This window comes from Micromys minutus (genome assembly GCF_963924665.1).
Source record: "Micromys minutus genome assembly, chromosome: 19".
In the NCBI taxonomy this organism is placed as follows: domain Eukaryota; kingdom Metazoa; phylum Chordata; class Mammalia; order Rodentia; family Muridae; genus Micromys; species Micromys minutus.
The window spans coordinates 24,567,855-24,592,566 of record NC_137954.1 but is presented as its reverse complement, the minus strand read 5'-3'; the positions used below and the strand labels follow the sequence as shown (position 1 = coordinate 24,592,566).

The following is a 24,712-nucleotide window of genomic DNA, read 5'->3' as shown; positions in this document are numbered from 1 at the left end:
TTCTTATGTCAGGTCACCTGCTGTTTGAGACTCTCCACCTTTCAGTTTAATGCAATGATGTTGGGACTAATAGAGCCCATCCTGTATAGTCATATGACCCACAGTGGTCCAACAGAACTAAAGGGGATTCTGCTGGGCTTGATGAACTGGTAGCCTGTGAGGCTGAAAGTTTTAGAGAACATCTGCGTTGCCCTGCAAGGAAAAAGCCTGACAGGGGAGAAGCTAACACAGAAGAAAGCAGAGCTGAAGGTGTGTGTCTGTGTCTGTGTATTTTGAAAAAAACAAAAAACAAAAAACAAAAAAAACTCTTGGTATTCTTGTTGCGATTGGTTTGTTGAGACAGAGTATCCCATAGGTACCTCCATGTAGCCCAAGTGAGCCTTCAATTCATCATGTAGCCCAGGCTGGCCCTGGACTCCTGCCCTCTAGCCTCAGTCCAGGATCACTGGTGGGTACCACCATAATGGTTCAGCTGTTGTTATGAGACAGGCTCTTGGAGTGTAGTCCAATCTGGCTTCAAACCTGTAATCTTTCTGCATCTGCCCCTTAGCAAAGACACTCTGAACTTCTGGCTCTGCCTATGCCTGGGTTAATCATGATGTAACTTGGAAGATCCCAATTTCAGGTTGCCTACCCAAGCCATGGAGATGATGTGCCTCTTATATCATCTTGTAGAAATAAGGCAGGGGATTTACTTGCCCAAGATATTGCCAAGCAGGACAGAGTTGGGACTGACCCCAGGGGTCTAAGGCTGATAGCATCCATTGTCCTATGAGCAAAACCTCGTGATGTGATTGCTTGGGAAGCACTAGCTACAGATGTACGTGCTCAATTGTCATTCAGACTGGACAGTGATATGGGAGGACCCCAAGGTTATGGATATGTCAACTGCCAATGACAGTTCCTACCACTGAGCATGCCCAAAGTGACCTATGTGGTTCAGGGACTGGGGCTCATCCACCAGGACAGCAGTGAGCCAGACTCTTCACTGTGGCCCGCACCCATGCCCAAGAAGGAGCTTGACCTCTGTCAGGATGGGGAAACCATTCTTGCCGGGCCCGGTGTTGCACTGAGTCAGCATGTCTTCACCCACACACCCACATACACGTGGCCACCTATAGAAACACTGCCACAGCTACCGGTCACTTTACTTCTCGTTCTCTTATTTTAAGAAATATCTTCAATCCCCTTCATGAACTAAAAACCAGTCTCGCTCACCAAAAAGAAGGATCGACAAAAAGATAGATTCAATGAGACCCAAGCAAGGCATGAACAGAACAGGACTCCAGCTTGTTTTCACAGAGTCATTAAGACCAGCTACAGCCACAAGGAAAAAGAAAGAAGAAAAAAAGAAAGAAAAATTCAGGAGACGGTATGGCACATGTCTTGGGAGGCAGAGGCAGGAGGATTTTTGAATTTGAGACCAGCCTGGTCTACAGAACAAGTTCCAGAACAGTCAGGGCTACACAGTGAATCTGTCTCAAAACAAAACAAAACAAACAAACAAAAAAACCCAAAAACAAACAAACAAAACACAAAACACAAAAGCAGAACAGAAGAGGCCAGCTGGAGCCAAGGCTGTGCTCCTGGAGTGCTCTTTATTGCTGGGCTGTGGCTTATGGTATCCTGTGTGTCTCAAGCCGAGGGAAAGACCAGGAGACCGACATAGCAAACTGTGAACCCAAAGCATACGGGCCGTAGAAGGAATATGTGGAGGACATTGTTTTCTGGGTTGTTCTGGTGCTCTTGGGGATTGAACTCAGGGCCTTTCCTGATAGGCTGTTCAGAGCTCTTCCTGCACTTTGAGATGCAGAAAGTCAGGAAAAAGAATATTCTCTGCTGGCTGTTTTTACCCATGGGGCAGCATAGATAAGCCATTGAGAGCTCAGACCTTGGTTAAATCATTCATTCAACATTTATTGAGCGCCTACTGTGTGCCAGGCACCGTGCTAGGCGCAGAAATACAGAGATGCATTAAGATACAGTCCATGCCCTTAAAGGATTCACAGTCTAGAAGGGGAGACAAACATGTAAACAAGTAAAATACGGTGTGATAGGTGCCACGAGAGAAGCATTTACAAGGAGCAGAGGTAGAGAGGGGTGAAGGGTGCCTTCCTGGGGGAGGAGCCTGGGGGAGGAGGCTAATAGGTGTTTGCCAGGCAGAGGAGGCGGGAGGAGCGGGAAGGCATTCCAGCTGAAGGAACCGCATGAGTGAAAGGCACAGAGGCATGAAACTGCGAGTGTCTTGGGGGCCGGGAAGGCTAACTAGTCTGTGGTATTGCTAGAGTGAATTCCAAAGGCTGGGGCTGGAGAGGGCAGCCGAAACCAGATGAAAGGGGAAACTGAGGGCAGGGGCATCTCAGAGGAACAAGAAAGGGCACTGCACAGCCCAGTGGAAAGCTCTGACACAGAAAGATGTGGCTCCTGGCTAACCCAAGGTGTGCCTGCTAAATGACCACAGTGCTCCTATGGCCACATAGGACCCTTGACCTGAGACCAGAGGACAAGCAGATCTGGAGGGGGGATGAGCAGTGGGGTACACCCAGGCCTGAGGTCCTGGAAGCTGCCACTCACTGGAGCTTCCTGTTCCCAGACCTCTGCTTTTCTGCACACTGCCAGCAAGAAGCCCTGGGATCCAATGGGAAATCACGTGGGAATGAAGGTTTTTGGCAAACCGCAAAGAGCCAGATGAGTACCAAGGCTGAGAGAAAGGTCAGCCTTTAATGACTCAGAGAGGAAAAGGGTTGAGGCTAAAGCAAGAGGTTCAGTAAGACAGGCAGGGATTCCTAAGAACAAGGGTGGAAAGGAGAAGCAGATCTTTGAGGCAGACCACAGTTCACTCTCCCCTGGGGAGGCAGGCCCTTATGACCCAGGGCAGGGACAGAGGCCAGTGGCAGACCCAGGACAGAGATGTGTATGGTGTGTGGCTCTGTATTCCAGCATCCTGTGACTCCCTGGCTCGAAGCAGAAGATTCCTTGGCAATCAGGAACCTTTCTCTCTGGCCCTCAGGGCATCCACTGAGGCAGGGATTGGCCAGAGGCAGGCTTCCAGCCCTTGGGTGTTCTTAGGAATGGCTTTGCCTGGCAATGTCTTAGCAAGGTAGAGCTAAGGGTAGAGCATGGAGTCTCAGTCACCCAGAGTTTGGCTGCCCCTGTTGGTGACCACTTTCCCAGGCACCACACCCTACATCATTGACAATCCTGCATGGGAGAAGGTGGAAGACAGACTATCCTGGTCAAGGCTGTTCTCCTGGGTTCTAGGGTGGCTTCTGGAGCAGGAGCCAACAGTAGCCTTCATGATCTGGTTATTGGTCCATGAGTGGGGGGAAGGGAGGCAGACCCTCGAAGGTAGCAAAGTCTGGAGATGTTCCAGGTGCTTCCTTCCTTTTACTTTAAACGCCATCTGTACTGTGTAGGGGGGTCTCTGAGCCCCCCACTGCTTCCTCCTCTAGGTCCCATTGCCTGGGCTCTGCCCTCCCTGGCCAGTCTGGAGGATTAGTGCTGCCTAGTGCACCGATGGTGGTGGTGGAATTAGTGATGAAGAGGATGGCGAGGTGTGGGTGATGGGTGGCCTCCCTTCTTCAGGGAGAGCCTGGACTGGGGTGGGCTAGGGTTATTCACTTGCTCTTATGCATGTCCTTCAGCCGGCGCAGCTCCTCCAGGAGCTGAGCCCGGGAGCAGCCATCGTCACTGGTGGGGCCTGGCCCTGGCCCCAGAGCCTCCTGTAGTGCCAGGCAATGGGTTCTCAGGAATGGGTTGTAGGCGCGCTCCTCTCCAAGGGTGGACGGGCACTGCAGAGCAAGAGGCACAGGGATGGGCGGGGCACGGGGATGGGCGGGGCACGGAGATGGGCGGGGCACGGGGATGGGCGGGGCACAGGGATGGGCGGATAGAAGCTGGATGTCTGCCCTAACCCTAAACTCCTGTGGTAGGAGGCCAGAGCTCTAGAAAGAGCTTGAAGGCCCAGGCCTGGCAGTGATAGGTACTGGCTGAATGAGGGCCAGGTTTCCCACCCCACCCCACCCCCAATCCCACCTCACCCCACCCATCCCCCAGGCCTCACTGTGCTCTTGCGTTCCATCCGTTGCCTCTGTACCCACTGCATCTTCCTCTCACGAGCCAAGTTCTCAGGCTCCACCACACCTGCAAAGCCCAGGTTTTCTTCTGCATATTCATGTCCTAGCCAAAACCATGGGAAAAGAGAGGGTGGTGAGGTCATAGAGCCTTCCTACTCCCAGGCCCGCAGCAATCCAGCAGTCAAAGGGGAGGGCAGTGTTCTTGGAAAACACCAACACCAAAGGAGATTTCCAACCACAGACATTGTTGCTTGGTGTGGGAGGACAGAGGCAGTTTGGGCAGTGGTTAGGGTTCATGGGGAAAATCACTGATTTTGGCACTTGGGAGGCCATGGTTATAGCCCTTTAACTCTACCCAGTAGACTTCATTTATGACCTGGCACCAGCCTAAACCACAGTTGTGTCATTTAGCAAACGGAGAAGACAGTAACACGTCAGAATAAAAAAAAAATTAAAAGAAATTGAATGGTTACAGGAAGGGAGGTGGATTTGGGGAAATTTGAGGTGTGTGTGTGTGTGTGTGTGTGTGAAGCCCATATGTCACTGTGGTTTCCCCAGTGCATAGAACAGAGCCTAGTAAGGGAGAGCGGCATGTATTATCCATTACACAAATGAATGTGTTCTGTGGACTAAATAAGATATCTGTGAATATTTTGTATCAAGTTCAGGCCAATCCGTTCATGTGGACCAGATTCACTGTTTTCTCAGCTAAGCAAATGCTACTTCCTGTTTGGGGCTTTGATCATAATCATCTGAACAATTAGATATCTCTCCAGGACTCTGGATCCTCAGGGGTCACAAGAGGTCAAGGACTGGCTGGGGAATGGGACAGTGGCATGAGAGGTGCGGACACCACACAGCCAGTGTGACATTCCAGGAGGGAGGTCAAGTCTGCTTCTCCCACGCTGCCCCCATGATTGGCTGTGTGAGCAATGGGCCACGAACTGAGCTTGCCAGTCTCTAGGAAGGTGAGGGACTGGGAGGGTTCTGGTGCCAGGCAAAGCATGGGGCTGGGAGGAAGGGGAGGGGCGCCTCACCGGGCCACAGCAGGGTGTCATCGCCCAGGTCTAACACAGTGTCCAGTGAGCTCAGCATGGTCTCTGCTGTGCCTTCGAAGGTCCGTCCTGCATTGGGGTCATGTGTTCAAGGAGGACACAGTATGGTATAAGGCATGCAAAGGTGGGGTTAAGAACCAGATTGGGCAGCTTTTCTACTCCTTCCTCATGGGAGCTCGGCCCAATTACTCTCTCTGGAAAAGGTATGTGAGGCCCCACACATAGTGCCATGTGGAGGGCAAGGCTGCAGAGACTCCAGGCTGGGCTCCTGTGGTCCACACTTGGTGGGCAGATATTCTTTCTCCACGACAGTCTTAGCCTTGGCTGCTCTCTGGGACTCATCAGTCTAGAACTGTGAACCTCCCCACCATGATACTTCCCAGTCACCATCTTAGGGAAACAGGCCCCACCCACTGGAAATTAGTGCTCCATAGGGTCTCCGCCTAAAGCATCCTCTCTTTAGGTCCTTCCACTCTGAGAATCTTGAGAACATAAACAGTCAGGCAGCACAGAAGTGAACCACTGAATGATGGAAAAGTGTGACATGGGACAGTGGCCACTCTGGCCTTTGTCTTTCCCTCCTGTCCCTATTCCCCTCTCTTTTGAGAAACTCACCACAGCCAGAGAGGAAGAGCAGATCCCCTGAGAAGAGGCAGGAGGGGCCCTTGTAGGGCTCCCCATCCAGCAGGTAGACCAGATGGCCTTGAGTGTGGCCAGGGGTAGCCAGGGCTCGAATCTGAAGTCGTCCCACACTGACCACATCTTGATGACACAGGGGGCTGGGGCACAAGACAACAGGAAAAAAAAAAATTCAAGCTTCTGTTGTGCTAGTCTTTGTCACCATGCCAGGCTGGGTGACTCATAGGAGGGGGACTTCTACAACAGGGAGAAGGCACGAGTGCCCAGGAGCTGAGATCACAGCCTTTCCCTTCTGACCATGGCTAGGTCATCTTGGGACAAACAGGGCCAGTCTTCTTATTCTTAATGGGTTCTGCTTAGCTATCTAATGGCTAGGCAGGAGTCACCAAAGATCTGACTGCCGACACCTTGGAGGACTGAATTCAAGAGGCAGGTGATGCCCATCTATGTCTGGGTCAGGGACTTACTGGGTGAGGTAGGGGATACCATCCTGAGGGCTCCCATACACTCGACAGTCTCTGTGCCGCCGGCTGAGGTCACGGTTCCCTCCACTGTGGTCCCTGTGGGATGGCAGAGATGACACAGGGACTTAAAGGGCAACTGTACCTGGATTTCCTCCTTCCTTAGAGTACCTCCTGGCTTTTGTTCAAGCCCTGCTTAAGTCATTCAACTTGCGATGCTCCTGTGTCCAATTCTAACTGACCCTTTTGGACTCTCACTCAGCTCCAGTTCTCATCCTCAAATTCCCCCAAGTGGGCCTGACCACACCCACCTCTGTACCCTGAGCCACCCACTAACTAACTAGATGCTCGTTCTGTGGGTACCTACTACCTGCCTGTGAATGGAACACAATGTCTGCCCACCTCTGAGCCTTCAAGCTGCTAAAGGCCATAATCGACCCAGCCCCTGACCACCTCTGCTGGTGCCTGAGTGATTTTATGAGCAAGGCAGGTCCCGCCCATCCTGATTCCCCCACGGTGGTTCCCTTTGAGTCCAGGCCTGCCCAACCTATGAAGGTAAAACTGCCTGTAACCGTAGCCCCACCATTCCCAGGCCCTTACCAGTGCTTGTGGGTACAGAGAATGGCAACCAAGTTAACTCTTTCCTTTTCAATGGAAGCCTGAAGGGAAGAAGAGATACTGAGGGTGGGGGTAAGATACAGAGGGAGAGATGCTCAAAGTCTAGTTACCGCTGTGTGGAAAAGACAACTGGCAAGATAGAGTAAAGGCGAGAGATGGGCTAAGGAATGAGAAGCTGGCAAAGGAGACTCGGAAGAGCAGCGATCAGCAGTGGGGCTGGGGCAGGGAAGAGAGACGGAGCATCAGGAGTTGACACAGATTCACTCACACTGAGAAATAACTTTGGGTTCTACTTCTAATACCACATAAAACACACACATGTGTGTGCACGCACACATATACACACACAAACACACAAACACACACGTGTACACACAGGGGCAGGAGGTGCCAAGGGGGATATGAACATGAAGGGAAAGGCAGAGAGGGCCAAGTACCAACAGAGGTCAGAGAGGAAAGACTGCTAGTGAGATGGCTCAGCAGGTAAATTCCATCACCGGAATCCTAATAAAACTGGAAGGGGATAACCACACGGTGTCCTCTGACCTCCACATGCATGTCATGACACATACACCATACATACACACACCATGCCAACATTTGTAATGGGGGAAATGTTATACCAGGTATGGTGGTGCATGCCTTGAGTCCCAGCACTGGGGAGGAGGAAGGGGCCTGATCAACGGATCAAGTTCTAGACCAGCTAAGGCTACTTCGTAAGACCTAGACCCAGGCGGGGAGGGGCAGAGAGAGGACAAATACCCCACCAAATAGTAAATAAACACAGAAATAAGAATGAAAACAGATTGTATATCAGGGTAAAAGGAGGGTAAGGGCAGATTGGACACTGCCAGGACCCACCCAGCCCCTGGCTCTGCTCTTCTTTCCTCTGCAGGCCTAGGACACCCACTCTTCCCCATGCCCTATGGGGGGCAGCATTTCTATGGGAGATGGATGCCCACCCATGTGTAGCACAGCCCACAGCCGGGGAACCAGGACCAACCCCAAGCTGGCAGTCCCCTGTAGTGACTCCCAGCACCACCCCGCTCAGTCTCCTCTTACCTGCACAGCCCTCGGGTCTGAGGGGTCCACAGCCACCGCTAGCCCAGCCTGGGTGTCGATGATGAGGTAGCTGTAGTTGTCCGAGAGGACGGGGATGGGAAGCACCTTCACTCCTGGGAAAGGCAGACAAGAGAGGCTGGGGTGGGGCGGGAGCCCACTGAGGGTGTACGGGAGAGAAGGAGGGAGGTTCAGGGGGATGAGTGTAGGAAGCAAGGTGGGATGCTGGCCAGGACAGCCAGGGCTTACCATTGAAGAGTCTGGGCTGAGTTTTGGAGTGGCCTTTGGGATAGCGATTCCGAGCCCTCCGAAGCTGCTGTCGGTAGAAGAGGTACCCGAGCCAGGTTCGGGTGTACAGGCTATACCTGCAGGGCAGACAGTCTGGGGTCAGGGTAATCCTCTTCCATGTCTGTAGACCTTACATCTTTGGGGTCACTGTTTCCTCAGACACCCTTAGTCAGCACTTTACCATCACCATTTTTTTTTTATTTGAAATTGCCATTTCTGTCTATATTAAACAAATAACCCTGCCATCAGATTTAAGTCACCATGTAACTTATGATCTATAAAAATGCAACAGTTCTTAACACACTGCAAGAACAGCACCCCTTGAGATACATGAGTGAACGTTCTAATATTGATATTGGAACTGGCTGGCTCCTACTCTAACGTAGCATAAGATCGGGGTTTACCCAAGAAGGTCTCCCATTGCATCAGATACAAGGTCTGGTACACTGTACATTCCAAATATCTTCTGAGTCCTTGTCAGTGACGTGTGATTACCTATGGCTGTATAAAAGATCTTGGTGATGAAGTTATAAAGTTTCTATGTGAGGTCTTCCTTGTTCTCCCCCTCCCCCCAGGGAAATGGTTCAGTCTTGTTTATGAAATGGCTTAATATATCACAAATGCTCCTGTTGGTCCTGTTGCTGTATTTTCACAGCTCTGTGTTAATCGACGGCACGTCTTTTATTTTTAATTCTTTAAATGGTGTATTATTTAACAATGCATTTAAACTGCTTCTGTTCTTTTTAAGTTGTAGACACCTTTAGATGGGGATACAGGAAAAGTCAGGTGGTCAGTAAAGTTTTCATTTTAAAGAAGCTCATCAAGAGCACAGATCCTTCTGTGTCATCAAGGCTGACGAGTCTGAAGACAACAGAACTTCCGAACACCTCTGATCATACTAGAGATCTAGCACCACACACTTGATACACTTGAACTTCTGCTTCCGATCAAAGAGACGAAATTGTGAGGATCTGCCCCTCATCATGATTAATTCAAACACCAAAGACTGAAACATATGGAAAGCTTAGAGCTCTGCTATTTTCACATAGTTCACTAACGTTGGCTTGGACGTGTAGTTTGTTCTACAGAGACAGAATGAGCGACATGCACAGATAAACAAAGCCCATTCCAAGGAGTCTGATTTTGAATCTTCCACTCGCAAGAAGCTGCAACCCAGGGAGAGAGAAAGACCAACTTATTTCTCCTTTAAGTAAAACCTGGAATACAAGCTGCCCTTGGCTCCTCGTTAGCACAGTGGTTAGCATCCCTGGCTGTCACCCCAGGCCTGTCACCCGGGAGACTGGGGTGACAGGTATCAATGACTCCCGACATCCCTGTTAAAAGTGCTAAGGAATCTTCTGTAAATCAAAAACTGTCTCTTTCAAAACAGTTGCTTTTAAGTTTCAACGCTCCCTGTGAGACAAAATCTCATCTGTTCCAGAGAAAATGCCTAGTGCTTTTGGTTCAGGCATTGCAGCCACTCAGCAGGGACTGATGCTGGCACCATTTGGCACAGCCCCCATCACCATTTTTGTTTTGCTCTTAGTCTCACGTAGCCCAGACGACCTTTATGCTCACAGGCGACCATGTTCTCCGACCCTCCAGGCTCTCTACCTCTTAAGTGCTGAGATTACAGGTGTGGGTTACCACACCTGCTGCCTATGGTGCCAGAGATGGAACCCATGGCTTCATGCTCACTAAGCAAATACTACCAAATGGACTACATCTCAACCCTGGAAATTACATTTTTAACCACTTGAGATGCTGCTGCTGCTGCTGCTGCTGCTGCTGGTGGTGGTGGTGGTGGTCCAGAGATCAACTTTGGAAGCCTCTAGGGTAGAGGAAGCAGTAGTCTGGGAACCCAAGATGGCAGACAGCAGGTTTGTGTAAGCAAATAGAGAATTCTGTGGCTACTTAGATAGAAGCACAGCCAGGGGCGAGTTGAGAGCGGACCAGGACGCCAGAGATCTCCAAACAAAATGTGAGCCCTGTGAGGCTACCAAGTTCAAAAGGGCCCCTCCTGCTCAACACTTCCTTGGATTCCTAATGACTTGAGTTTTGAAAGTCTTTAAAATTTTTTATGAGATAGATCTTGTCATATAATAAATTTATCCTGAAGGTGGATCCCCGTTTCAAATGTAAACAAACAAACAAACAAGGGCTGGAGATAAAGCTTAGTGGTTGGGTTCTTACTTAGGATGTACAAGTACTGGGCTCAATGCTCAGTACCACAAACAAGCAAGACTGGCATTGTGCAATATAAAAGTGAATGGATTATTTACATTTTCACTTCCCTCCTTTTTCCTTTAGGCAGGGCCTAAACTCCATTTGTAGCTCTTCACTATGAATCTGTGAGCTAACTAGCTGGCCGCTGTCCTCCCACATCTGCCTCCCAAGTGCTGGGATCACAGCATTGCTTGGCTTTACTTTTCTTTATTTAGAATGACATTAAATAGCAAATCGAAAACACAAGTGAAAGAGCATGGAAGAAAGGAAACATTGCTTTCTCCCTCCCCCTCTTTCCCCAGAATCTGGCTGTATGGCCCCAGGTGTCCTCAAACTCAAGATCCTCTGGCTTCTGTCTCAGTGCTACATTGTAAGTGTGCGCAACCAAGCTGGTCTTATTAAGTTTGTACCCTGAATAATACATTTTCCCCTGTTGCTTCAACAAGTGGCTTTATTTTAACTGCTTAATTTAGTTACCTATTTATTTAGGTATTGGTTCCTTGAGACAGGTCCTTGAGTAGCCCAGGCTATCCTCAAACTTGCTATGTTGCCAGTAACTACCTTGAACTCATGATCTTCCTGCCATCCCCTCCCAAGTGCTGGGGTCTGAGATCTGTACTACCTCCACTTGCACCTGGATTTTGCATTACTTTGGGCAGGATACATTGTACATCTATCCCTGTCAGGATGGAAAGGAGCAGGCTTGGGCCCTTGCGGTGCAGGAAACGGAAGCTGGGACAGGCACAGTGTGAGTGGGCACTGAGTGCTTGGCGTCTGTGTCAAACCAGTCAGAAAACTGGAGGCACCCCAAGCTCCAGAATTTGAGAGTGCATGGAAGGTGGACCCTAAATCTCTCACAGTGTGTAGAAAGGACAGACTCTCCCTAGCCCCTTAGAGAAATATTAGATGCTTTATTTGCAAAGTTTGGACAAACCAAGTAGGTCTGCGTTTTATGTTTTTGTTTTTTTTTTTTAAAGATTTCTTTATTTCTTTTATGCATATGAGTATGCTGTTTTCATGCACCAGATCCTGTTACAGATGGTTGGGAGCCACCATGTGGTTTCTGGGATTTGAACTCAGGACCTCTGGAAGAGCAGCCAGTGCTCTTAACCCCTGAGCCATCTCTCCAGCCTCAATGTCCATTTTTTATAGTCCCTCTACTTTTGGTTTCATTTGCAGCCCAGCTTTGGTCCTTTAGACTTCCACTTTTCCAGCCATATTTACTGATCCCTGGTGACTGGTCAGGTGCTGTGTACACTGCAGGAGACAGTCATTGCTCCCGAAGCTGCAGAGAGATGGAATGGTAAACTAGGGAGATGACCAGCTGAAACCAGAGGACGGGGGTGGGGGGGGGGGGACAGAGCTCCTGTTTCAAATGCAGTAGACCAAGCAACCGAGATGGCTTAGCCAGGAAAGGGGCTTGAGGCCAACCCTGACTGCTGAACCAAGCCCCCGGACTCCCGAGAGTAGAAGGCGGGAACTTACTTCTGCAAGTTGACCTCTGACCTCTACCCTAACATTATTTCACATGTGCCCACACAGAATAAACAAACATGTCATAGATACAGTAGACCAGGAAAATAGGCGCACCAGGTGACATGGTCATAAAGAGTGGGCCAAGCAGGAATTTAGGGAAGTAGACTTGGACCTGAGCTCATAGCTAATTCCTTTCGTATTCTGTTGTAACAGTAAAGAGCTGGTAGAAGAGACATATTTAGTAAGGATGGAGGTGGGGTGGCATTGGATACAACCTAAATACCCATGAAGAAATTGCAGGAATAGGATTACAGTGACTTCTGAATAGCTGAACAATACACAGGCCTGCTCTTGCAGACAGATGAGTACATATTTTAGATACTTCTACAGGGAAAAGACCCACAATCATAGAAGTGGTTATCGGTGGTGAAAATATCAGTGTATTCTCTGTGTGCTGGGGTTGGAGTCCAAGGCCCCACCCCTACCCCAGGGTCTTCTCGGTGGCTCCTGCGCTTCTGTGTGTTTTATTATTTGTAGTAAATATGCTAGGACTTTGGAGAAGGTAGGAAAAAAGGAGAGAAGCTTAAATTCAGAGATTTTGAAAGAATCCTGTGGGTCAGAAATAACACCCACCCACACCCAACTCACATTGTTGGACAACAAAAGTTATTTTTCCTTTCCTTTTTTAAAATCAACAAACTATACCTGAAAATGAAAATGTAAAAAAAGGGGAAGGAACAAATTTGAAACAAGAATGAGAGAAGAGACTCATAAGCTTAAAGACATATTAGGATTGCAAATCTAATCAAAAAAGTTCCGGAGGTGCCCCTTCCTTTGATCACCTGCAATCCTCTTAGAGGGGGTGACTACAGGAGTGAGGCGGGTGGGAGCCATCTGACCCCCTAGACATCTAGGTTCCTTTCTTGCACTCCTTGCCTCGAAGACCGTGGTGTACACAGCTGCTGGCAGGCGGTGGAACAGACCACCCTGCAGGCATCTACACCCTCCAGTAGGGGTGACTGAAGAGGGTGTGACCCATCTGAGAGAAGGTCACTCAGCAAACACTTTTCCTTTCCTAGACTTGGACTCAGATGCATCTGTGTCGGCTGTCTACTGTCAAGCCAATGTTTCTGAGTTGAAGGTGGTGCACAGCCTGCAAAGGAGGTTTGGGGAGGGTTGGGGTGGGGTGGGGTGTCTGGAGCATCCTAACTACACACCTTTTCTTGGGTCAGTCTCCTACCTGGGATGTTCTTCCATCTGCTGCTCTAGATTCTGTCCCAGCTCTGAGCTCTCCTCCAGGAAGCCTTCCCTGATTTTGCTCCCTTTCTCTCAGCTTGCTTTCATTCAACACACAAACACTACTTCCAGCTTCTAATGCACAGGAGAGCAGCCTAACACCTGGACATGGGGAAAGTTGCCAGGCACAATCGGAGAGAGATTTGCACAGTCTCAAACTGTCAGCTTTACAAGGTACTAATCAGTCATCCTGGCACCTTGGCTGACTCCACCTGAAAGGGAGGAAGATAATGACAGGCCCAAGGCTGCAGTGAGCAGCAGCTCTCAAATGCATATTTCAGCCCCAGCACCACAGAGAAGAAAACAAACGCTAATCTCAGCTGTAGCAATATTTATTTGACTGGGGAGGAAGGCACTACTTCCCTTCCGTGGCCTTCTTGCCCAAAATGCACAACCATAATTTATTCGCGACAAAAACCTCAGGCAAACCCATATGGAAGGACCTGCTGTAAAACACCGGGCCAGTGCTCAACATCAGACAGGCTGAGGAACAGTTCAGGCCTGTTCAGTGAAGCATCCTTGATATGAAAAAAGTGACAATGAGACAGCTGGTGGCATTTAAACATGGTCTGATGGTGTTACGCTCTCTTATTGATATGAATTTGTTGCTTTTGAGAACCCGCAGTAATCACGAAACATGAACATCCCAGAGGCTGGGCTAGGTGTACAGGGAACTTTGTGTTGTTTTTGACATATCTAAGACTATTTCAAATTGAAAAGTTAAACAATGAGTACAATTACCCTCTCCTCTATAGAGCATCAGTCATCCATCTCTTTCTCTTCTCACCCATAGAAAGTGCAGCAGGCATGGGTCCTGCAGCAGCTTGGCTCCTGCTGCCCTATGTCCTTGGCCAGATCAGGTTCCCTAAATCGTGATGCTCTGGCAGGACCATGTAAAGGTTAGGTGGCATAAAGGAAGAGAACAATGGAAAGTACCCAGTCAAGCCCGGATGGTAGAAGGGGTTTCAAAATCACCACTTCCTTTCCAAACTGTCAGATGCCGACACAGCAGCCAGGGCAAGATGGCCTTCATCTGTGAGGAGCTGAGACATGTCCTTGCCTTCCTTGCCCAATGCTAAAATGTGTGTGTGCCATGGGTTTGTGGTGCTAAAAAAAAAAAAAAAAAAAAAAAAAAAAAAAAAAAAAAAAAGCCGGATCTGTGAGTGCAGGGGCCACACACAGACAGGAGGCCAGTCTCTTGGGCTCATTTTATTTGGAAAATATTTACTGTGCTTGCTGAGCACTGTGGGGATGGCACATAAGAAAGCCAAAGGCTCCCTGACATGGCAATAACTGTATTGTGGCAAAAACAGGGGAACTCATGCATTAAACAGGAGAACAGATGGATCATTAACTCCCAGCTAACTTGAGCTAGTTCTGAGCCATTGGAAGGGAAGGGGGCCGACTGCATGCTGAAGAACCAAGACCTGTCTTCTCTGCCAGGAGGCCGCAGTGGGAAACTGAGGGGTGGAGCCTGTAGTGAGGTGTCTTGGGTGTTAAAGAACCAATGTGCCATGTTTTAAGAATTTTGCTGGGGGCGGGGGGGACGACAAAGGGCCAGAATAAGAAAGAGTGAGTGGGCAGGAAGAGAACATGGAGAGATCTGGGAAGGAAGATGCTGGTGAAGAAGATGGTGGGGCTAAGAAGGAAATAACAGTCTAGATGGTACACTGCAGGTTGTTAGCCCAAGAGGAAGGGAGCCTAAGGTGTCAAGTCAATCAGGGTGGGAGAAGTAGGGCCTGGGCTAGAGGTGGGCTGAGGTCCTAGCTTGCTCCGTAATCTGACCCTCTGACAGTGTCCTCCCTTCCATCAACAGCAAAATATAAAAATAAACCAGACTGTGTGAAAATACACAGCCAGCAACCAACTTATCAAAACCAGGACTTATGCACAGAGGCATATCATTATACCGAAAGACAAGTTGCTAAGAAAACACCCTGACATTTATTGAAATGCCAATGCACGCAGAAACCACCCCAGCTCCCAGATCCCATTCAGGATGCAGACATGTGGTAAAGGAGATGTTGAAGATGGTCATCATCCTAGCCAGCAGTACTGCTCAGCCCTGGAGAGGTGGTGGGACTGCGGATCTTCTGCAGTGCTCTAGTTCTTGAGTTGAGGAGTGGAGCACACAGCAGCAACTCTCCTCAGCCTCTGCATCAGCTCCTGCCTCCTGCCCTGTTTGAGATCCTGCCCTGACTTCCTTCAGTGATGAGCATTGCTATGGAAGTGTAAGCCAAATAAACCCCCTGCCCAAGTTATTTTGTATTTTGATCATGGTGTTTTTGTTCTCAGCAACGGAAACCCTAAGACAAAACGGAAGGTTAAAACTGACTTCCAAAAGTTGTCCTTTGACCTCCACCAGCCTTGGTGGTGGGGGTGCTGGTGCTGTGTATCTGTGCGTGTTTGCACACTGCTAAGTCTTATGACCTGGCCCCCATTTCTGGGATCCACACAGTGGGAGAAGAGAACTGACCTCCCGAAAGCTGTCTCCTGAGCATATGTGTGCTTGGAGCTCATGTGCCCCCTCCCCTACCAAAAAAGGGTTAAAAATAAAAACTGGTCTGAAAGTGTAGCCCAGTTGGTAGGGTGCCTGGCTAGCCCCCATGAAGCTCTGGGCTCACAACTCTCTGGCTTTCCATAGGCCAAGTGTAGTTGTACATGGTTATAATCCTAATGAAATCAGGAAGATCAGAAGTTTTGAGGGCAGTTTAGGCTCCTGAGACCCTGCCTCAAATAACACAATAGCTCTGGACTCCCTGCCTGCTCTTCTTCCTCCTCTTCCTCTACAACCCCCCCCCCTTTTTTTTGCCCCTAGGCTTCTCTACTTAGTTAAGTACTAATTACCATTCGGGGCTTAGGTCACTCTTATCTCCTAGGAGATGCAGCCACTGATGATGTCATCAGACAACTTCCCTCTGTTCCATCTGAAACACAAGCAACCCCAGCTCCCCAGACCTGGTGCCTATGGATTCTATAGGACTCTCATTGGGCAGTACCTGCCTGAGACTAGCAGGCTCCCACCTGCCCCTTGTGTGGCTTCCTGTGACTCCTGTTTCCCTCTGCCCCCAGGAACTCCTACGCTGGCACGGCACAGCAAGTGGCATTTAAGAAAGGCTGGCTAGAGATCAGGAGAGGCTGGGGAGGGGCTGGGCGTGTGCATGGCACAGTGCCTGGTAACGATGGATTGCAGGCAAGGCCAGGGCTGGCAGGCCCAGAAGCCTAATGGCGTTGGCTTGCCCAACTCAAGTCCTCTCCACCTTTGCACCCTCATCTTGCCCTACAACCCCCACAGGCCTGGATGAGCAGGTGTTCTGCCAAGCAGGTCACCCAGATTCACTGGCATGAGTGGGCGCTGTGTCACAGGACATAGAATCCTAAAGTTGCTTTGCCATGTAGGCTGCATCCAGGGCCTCAGAGACGGAGGGAAGGGAGAGAGGGAAGGTAGAATGTGGAGAAAATGGAAGGGACACTGGAGAGATGTCCATAAGAGGTCCCACAGGGTCAGGGTTCTAGCTCCTCCCTGGAGCTCACTGCCTCATCTTTAACAGTTTCCAGTGCCACAGCTTTTCTTGCCTAAGCCTGACAGCAAGCTCTGAGTGAGCCCAGCGCATCCTGTGGGTCTTCTCAGGCCCCCTCAAGGCTGGGGCAGGTATTACACCCTCATCATACAGACCAGAAACGGAGCCTGCAAGTGTGGGCCAGGGAAAGTGGATAGAGAGATCTCTCTAGAACCCTGACTGGCAACCCACGGAACCACCGAACTCCTCCCCAAACCCCAAGTCAGGGGAGGACAAGATGAGTGGAGCTGAACCGCACAGGGATATGCCGATTCCTCTGAGGGCCGTCCTGGAGGAAAATGATAGGTCAGGGTGATTACACAGAGCTGGGTCTGCGGCCCAGGATCTGGCCTCGGGGACTTTGGGATCTGGTAACTACTCTGTGTCTTCTACATGAACCAGTTCATGACACTGGCAAATGCTTTGCACTCAACTAAAGAAAGGACAGAGAGCCCCGGGGCTGTCAGGAGGGGACACCTGGCACAAAGATTTCTGAAATGAAGGCTCTGTGGTTCCTGGAGTGGAGTATGAGCAGGCCAGTGAGTCCATGTGGAAGGGGCAGTGACTGTGGGGGACACTGTGAAGTCACTGTAGAAGCTGTGTCCCACAGCCAACATGACTGGGATGTCATGGCTCTGTGCAAAGGCCGCGGATGGAATCCAGGGCCTGAAAGGCAAGCTGCCCACTGAGCCACACCCCAGCACATGGCCCCTGGTTTCTTCGGTCATTCCCAGATACGCAGCCTCTGGTGTTTTAATGCTCAGTGCACACAGGAGGAACTTACTCTGTTCTCCTTTTTGTTCAGCTATTCTAAAAATCCATGTGATTAATAGGATGACTCTGACAGCCACAGTCTGCATGGGGTCCACAGGCATGGTGGCAAGCTGGGATCTAGGACAGCACTCACAGCAGTATATCCGAACAAGATACTGAAGTTGAGTGTCCAGTACACATTAAGATTTTGACCTCTTGGGCCAGATGTGGTAGCCTTCAATGCCAGCACTTGGGAGGCAGAGGTGGGTGCATCTCTATGAATTTCCAGGCTGGTCACAGATACAGAGCGAGAACTTGCCTCAAAACAACAGTAACCATAACACCAACCCCCCAAAACAAAACAACACCAACAACAACAGAAGAGTCTGACCTCTTCTAGTCCCTCCTACAGTCTGTAGTGCTAGAGTTAGAACCTAGGATCTGGCACATGCTTGGGCACGCACTTTCCCGCTAAGCTAAATCTTTTCCCAGTCCTGAAATCTGACTCAGCCTGGATCAGCGTTTCTACCCACCATCACCACATCAGAGAGAGAATAAAGTTTCATAATTGTTCTCCTGGGGACCCAGGTGGGAGAACGTATGGGGCTGCTGCTTAGCCTCCCTGGGGCCTAGGGCTGGGAACAGAGAGCCAGCCTCCTAGTTTGGGCTCACGGTGCGTCCATGCCTTGCTCTATGAGCCAGGGCAGGGCTTCTCTGTTATCTGAGGCCAGCCTAAGGTCCCGGACGCCATGACAGCTGACAGTAAGATGACATCCCTTCCCCCAGCCCCTGTTCTGGTACACTGTAGAAAAGACACAATGCTAGTTCTTCTTCCTTCTCCTCCTCCCCGGGTCAGCCCTGAAAGAAGCCCGGACCCTATCTCAGGCCAGTATGGACAGAAGGGTGCAAGATAAAAGGGATTCTGTAGCCACAGGACATATGGCTGCCAGGGACATCTCCTTTACCTCCTTCCCAGCTTAGGTACTCCTTATATGTGGGTTCCCTGAGTACAGTGAGACCTAAGACATTACTGTAATCCAAGAGGCAGGCTCAGGGTATTAAGACAGGCCCAGGGTGGAGAGAATGGTGGTCATGGGTATTTTTGGCCAAGACTCAGCTTGTCCAGGCTTGCATGTGACCAGTGATGGTGCACACCTAATAACAAACTTGGAATGGCTGAGGGCTGAAGGTCTAGACCTGGAGGGCCAGCAGGTCACAGGGTTCTGTTGAGCAGGACTGGCTTAAGGCCATAGGAACAGTCACTCTCTGTTGTGTGCTTTCTCGGAGTAGGGGGGATGGGAGGGGACAAAAACCAAGCTAATAACCAAGCTAATGAGGCATCTGAAGAGGCCCTTGGGTAAGGGTTTCCTGCAGCTTCCAGCCTGGAGATCACTTCCCACATGCCCAGGAGAGGCCAGGGCATGCAAAGTCTGAGCCTCCTGTCTGGGTTTTCTCAGCCTTCCCAATCTTTGCAGTCCTCTGCAAATGACAGCCATCATTTGTAGAAGGAGACCGTGTGATCCTAGGAATGCTCATGCTAAGTGAGAAACACAGTAGAATCACAGCTTCTCAGCCTCTTGGGTGAATCTCTATGGAGGCCTCAACTCCAGGCCACCCGCCTTGCCGAAGTGCTGGGGTTCCCTTCCATTGGTTCTCTCCTCTGTCACTCATCTTCAGCAAAGGCCCTTTTGACAGAACCCTGCTCCCTGGGCAAGCCTGTGGGAGCCCAGCTGGGGAGCCAGAGCTGTGGCCGCCTGAGCCCAGGAGAGGAGAACACACTTAAAGCTCTAAGGAGGATAACACCAGCCAGGCCCAAGGGAGGCCAAAGTGAATTTAGGCTAGGGAGGCTAAGCCAGCTTCACGGAGGACATGGCACTTGGGCCAAGGATATCCTCCCATTCTCTCCCTCCCTCCACTCAAAAACACTTGATAAAGGTTGACTATGTGCCAAGCATTGCTCTGGAAGCTGAGATGCAGTGGTAACTAGGTTTTATTCTTTGTGTGGCCAATACACATCACTGTCATGTACTATTGAGTATAAAGTGGGCAATGGAGAATGGAACAGCAGGGTTGGGGACACTGCTGTGCACGGGTGGGGTCATCACAACATGGAGCAGGGCCTCTGGAACACTGTGAAATCTGAACTGGGGTAGAAGGGTTGGGAGGAAGGACTGGCTGGCAGTGTTAGGCAAACAGTAAAGTAGTTCCTGTGGTTGGGGGTGGGCAGGACACAGAGAGCCAAGTTGTAGTCCTGCTGCTAAAACTCGATCTATGGACCAGGCTGGCCTTGAACTTAGAGGTCCGCCTGCCTCTGCCTGTCCAGTCCCGGGATTAAAGGTGTGTGCCACCACTGCCTGGCGGTTTCTGTATATATATACATGACACACACCTTTATATAATGTAATATATATATATATATATAATTATAATATATATAATTTTGACTTATTATATTTATGGTGTGTTGCCTGCTCCTGTGTGGAGCTCAGAGGACTTATAAGAGTCACGAACTCCAGTCATCAGACTTGAAACCTTCGTCATCTCTGTGGCTCCTGTTTCTGATTTAAATCAGCAACTCTAAGTGAGAATGCTCAGGGATACAGGGCTTTTGTCACCCTGCACCTTGGGTCAGTGGACCGTACTGGCCCAGACAAGGCGGTTTCCTCTTCTGTAAATAGTAAAAGGTTCACTTAGGGGACCTGTTCACATCAATTTTATCACATGGCTGGGACAAGGGTGAGGAAAGATTTCCAGGGGTGCTGAAGAGATGGCTCAGTAGTTAAGGGCACCGACTGCTTTTCGAGAGGTCCTAGGTTCAATTCCCAGCACCAACATAGCAGCTCAAAGCTGTCTGTAATTCCAGTTCCAGGGGATCTGACACCCTCATACAGACATACAGGCAGGCAAAACAACAGTGTAGATAAAATAAAACAATTATAAAAAATTTAAAAAAAAGAGTGCTTGCAGTTTGTCCAGAAGACTGGGGTTTAGTTCCTAACACCCTTATTAGGTAACTCACAACAATCAAGCCCCCAAAAGAAAGAAAAACATCTCTTGTGTATAAGAAGAAACAGAGACTTGGTCAGCTAAGGCTGGACATCAGCAGAGATCAGCTACTATCCACCTCAGCTGTGCAGGGTACCCTCAGTACTGTAAGAACCCAGCCTCAGATTCTACTTGCCTCCTACCAACAGGCAGGCCCTATATAGAGCTCTTGGGACAAAGGGGCAAAGGGGAAACTGAGGCTGGTGAAGGGGACCCACATGAAATAGTCTTAATTCTCCTGATCACAGGTTCCTTAGTTGTCCCCTGACATCCCAAGGAGCTTGCTGTGTCCTACCTCTGCCACAGTTTGGACCCCAGTTCATATCTGTTCACATGGTCCTGTCTCCTACCCAATCTTCTACATGATGGAAGTCAACCCTTGCAGATATTACAGAAGCAGCCTACTCCTGAGGATCTTTAGCTCAGAGGATCACACACACAGTTACACAAGGAGGACAGAATAAAGTGTCATACCCCCTGCTGCGGGAGTTCAGACAGAGCTATTGCCTCATTCTGAAGGTCAGCAGTAGAGAACACTGGCCAGATCCTGTTCCCTAGTGTGACCACACAGTCCTGACCCAGGACAGCCATCTGCTATGGAATGAGAGAGAGAGACAGCATTTCCTGGCCATGGCTGGATACATTTAGAAGACAGTTGTGAGAGAATTTAAGGAGGACATGCATCTCCCTCCTGCCCATCACAGGCTACCACACAAACAACTGCTCTCCTTCCTTGATCACTTACATGTGGGTTCACGACACCTTCCCAGGAGCCCCAAAAGGCAGGCGCTAACACCACTCCCCATTCTGCAGGTGCAAATGAGCCAGGCTCAGAAGGAATATCTGCCCAGGGCCACATGGTCAATATGTAGCAGAGCCAGAATTCAAAAGGTGACTTGTCCAGCCACTCTGTCTACTACATGCTTAGCTACTCTCTGCCCCGCTTCTCAGAGTCCCCAGTGCAGGTGCCTAATGTCAGCCCAGGCCTGTTGGATCTACTCTCAGCTGAGCTTAGTTATTCTCGTCCCCAGATAATAGTGGCCATTGAGGAAACCTTTGTGTGAAACTATCATGACTAATGATAACATGGACTGTTCTTCTGTCTGCGGACTGCTGAGGAGCCCCAACAAAATGCTCTAACTGTGGTCCTCCTGGCCATACCTTCAGCTTATGGAGTGGGGATGGGCCCCTGTGTCCACCCTTCCTGCAGGCTTGGAGGCACCTCACAACACCACCTACACATTTGCCATGTTTCCTGCTTGTATCCAAGCCCCACGCTGAAGGTCGGCAATGTCTCCCCTCAAGGGACTGGACTAATTGTTTCCCAGACCACAGAACAGCAGGGTCTGGAAATCCTATTCCAGGCACACCCTTCTGCTCTGCAAAATTGGAAAGTTGATACTAAGGCAATTTGCAGATCTAGACAAAGGAAAGCGCCATGTAACAACTGAACTCTGTTTAAAAAAAAAAACAAAAAAACTTTTTTTAAAGATTTGTTTTTTGTTTATAGGTGTTTTGCCTGCATGTTTATCTTTGAGGCATGGTTGTGTCTGGTGCCCTAAAAAGATTAGAAGTGGATGTCAGAGTCCTTAGAACTGTAGTTACGGACAGTTGTGAGCTACCATGGTTTCTGGGAACTGAGCTTGAGGTCTCTGTGAGAGCAGCCAGTCCTCTAAACAGCTGAGCCATGTCTCCATCCCAGAAGCACTGAGTTCTAAGGCTGGTGTAGTAATGTGTACCTGTGACTGAGCATGGGGCTAAGGCAGGAGGATGTCTGCAAGTTTGAGACCAGCCTGGAACATAAAGACCCTATCTCAACCCCGACTACTCCCTCCTCCTCCAAAAAGAATTATGAAGAAGCTCCCTCAAGAAATCAAACTTAAGGGTTTTTAAAAACTCCCAAATCTCAAGTCTAGAAATAACCAGACTCTTGTGGTTTTGATAATGAGATTATTGGCATTCTGATTTTAGGAATTCTGATTCTAGTTCCTCAAGGAAACTCCTGTTCTCCACTTCGTCCGATATTTGCATGACTTCAAGCTTACCAATTCTGGATGCTAAAAGTAGACTTAAAGTCCCTTTCCTAAATGGAGCTACAAAATTTCCAGGAATGTTGTGTCAAAAACTAAAAAAAAAAAAAAAAACACAAACCAAAATAAATGGACACACATGTATATGCACACACACATGCACACATGCATACACATACAGACACACAGACACATGCATACACACATGCATAAACACACATACATATCCATACATACACATACATACATGCACACACACATATACATGCATGGACACAAAGAGCCCCCAAATCTAGTGACTAGGGGTATACAGATGAATGGTAGATCACATGCTTAGCATCATGTGGCTCTGGATTCAGTTTCCAGCACCAACCAACCAACCAACCAACCAAATTATAAACAGATCAAACAAAATAAAACCTCACATCTACTTCCAAAATCCAGATACAAAATACAGTGGTAGTCACAGACCGTGGTCAGTATGGTGGTATACACCTGTAATGACAGTACCTAGGAGACTCGAGGATCACAAATTAAAGACCAGCCTGGGATACACTGTGAGATTGTCCTACCAAGCCAAGCAGTTAAACAAACAAAAACTCTGCCACCATTAATGCTAAAAAAACAAAACAAACTCACAAAGTAGTGGCGATTTGGTCAGAGTATTATCTAGAATGTTTTTCAGCCCTCTAGGCTTTTATATCTCTATTTTAGAAACCCCAAATAGAGCTCCAGGCCTGAAGTTTTGGGGAGTAGTGGGGGGGGGCCTGGGGAGGGAGGAAGGGTGAGTTGCACGGTGTCATCTCTAAGGGAATTCCCCAGTCTTCGGCCTTCCCAGCAATCTGGAAACAGACCAAGACTCCAAGATTCCTGTCTTACATTGCTTCCCCTAGAGTGTGGTCTGAGGTCCTGCCCAAAAGCCCCTCAGAAGCTTGTCTTCCGGTTTCTTCCCTGCTTATGAATTCAGAAGAATAGTGATGATTATCACTTTTGCCAGGCACAGAGAGGAGAGTTGATGGGGGAAAGTCACGGGAGGTCCGAGGTCCGGGAGATTCGTGGCTGGCTGTTGGGTCAAATTTTACAGCCCAGGGCTTTGGGTGCCAGTAGTGGGAGGTAAAAGGGACAGGGCTAGATTGATCTACAGAGTTGAACTATGAGAAGGACAGAACAACCCATCTAGAGTGGAGTGTTGGTCGGTGTGCAGGATAGGAGTATAAGGAGTAAAGTAGACATCTGGAGCATGCTTTTACCCTTGCACCCGAGACAAGGGAGCCCCATTTCTGCCCTGGGGCCCGAGTGAGCTCTTTTTCCTTGCATCAGTTCCCGCACTCCCGGCTTGCCCAGCTCCCTGGGCTCCAGCATCTTACTTGGCCTTCCTCTCCCCGAGTCCTCTGGCTCCCCTTCCCTACCAACTCGGATCTGTGCTCCTAATCCTCTTTTCCTACCCATCACATCCCAATTCTTCGATCCTTCAACTCTTTGCTTTTTTAACCCAGAATGAACTCAGGGACTTCTCCAGCCCATTTCTCCATCCTTCAGCTATGGGTTAGAATCCCCTAGTCCAAGACATCCCAGCACGCCCCCCAGCCCCCCACCCCGTCTTCCGGTATCCCTTCTGCGTTCATTCTCCCAGTGTGCAAGCCTTCCCGAGGCTGCACAGATTGGAGCCCAGGCACTAACCCGATTCGGAAGAGCAGCCGCTGGCTGCGCGTCATGAGGAGGCCGCGGAAACCCCGCTGTTCTTGGCAGCCGCGGGGACTTAGGAGCAGCACGAAGGCGAAGAATAGCAGCCAGCAGCCGGAGACCCACAACCAAGGAGCGGGTAAACTCTGCCACGCCATGCTGGGGGCCGGGACTGGGGGCGGGGCTGGGCGTTGCTAGGCGACCGTCCCGCCCCGGCCCCATGTGCGGAGAGGCGGGACTCCCAGAACCTGCGCGCTAAGGGGTGCGGAGGCACTTGGCTCCGCCTACTATATCGCGTTCTAACCAGGCCCCTCGCCTGCTGTGGCCTGGCACCGGCTGCGAATCCCCAGCTTAAGGACGGACTGGCTCCTCCCGCTACTGACGGGTCTGGAGGCGGAGCTCGAGCAGGCTTAACCGCCTGCTAATCAGGGTCTGCATGAGCCCTCC

General features: G+C 49.7%; 1 protein-coding gene across 1 annotated transcript; it reads right to left on the bottom strand.

Moving 5' to 3' along the window:
- Window positions 1–1,951: 1,951 nt before the first annotated feature.
- Window positions 1,952–24,423, bottom strand: PNKD (PNKD metallo-beta-lactamase domain containing; the record flags this gene model as incomplete). Its single annotated transcript, XM_080933495.1, has 9 exons — window positions 1,952–3,791; window positions 4,064–4,179; window positions 5,114–5,200; window positions 5,747–5,910; window positions 6,238–6,330; window positions 6,832–6,890; window positions 7,912–8,024; window positions 8,158–8,273; window positions 24,263–24,423. The coding sequence occupies 9 exons, from the start codon at window positions 24,421–24,423 to the stop codon at window positions 3,618–3,620; spliced, it is 1,083 nt and encodes a 360-aa protein (XP_080789621.1). The 3' UTR covers window positions 1,952–3,617.
- Between the last annotated feature and the right edge of the window lie 289 nt (window positions 24,424–24,712).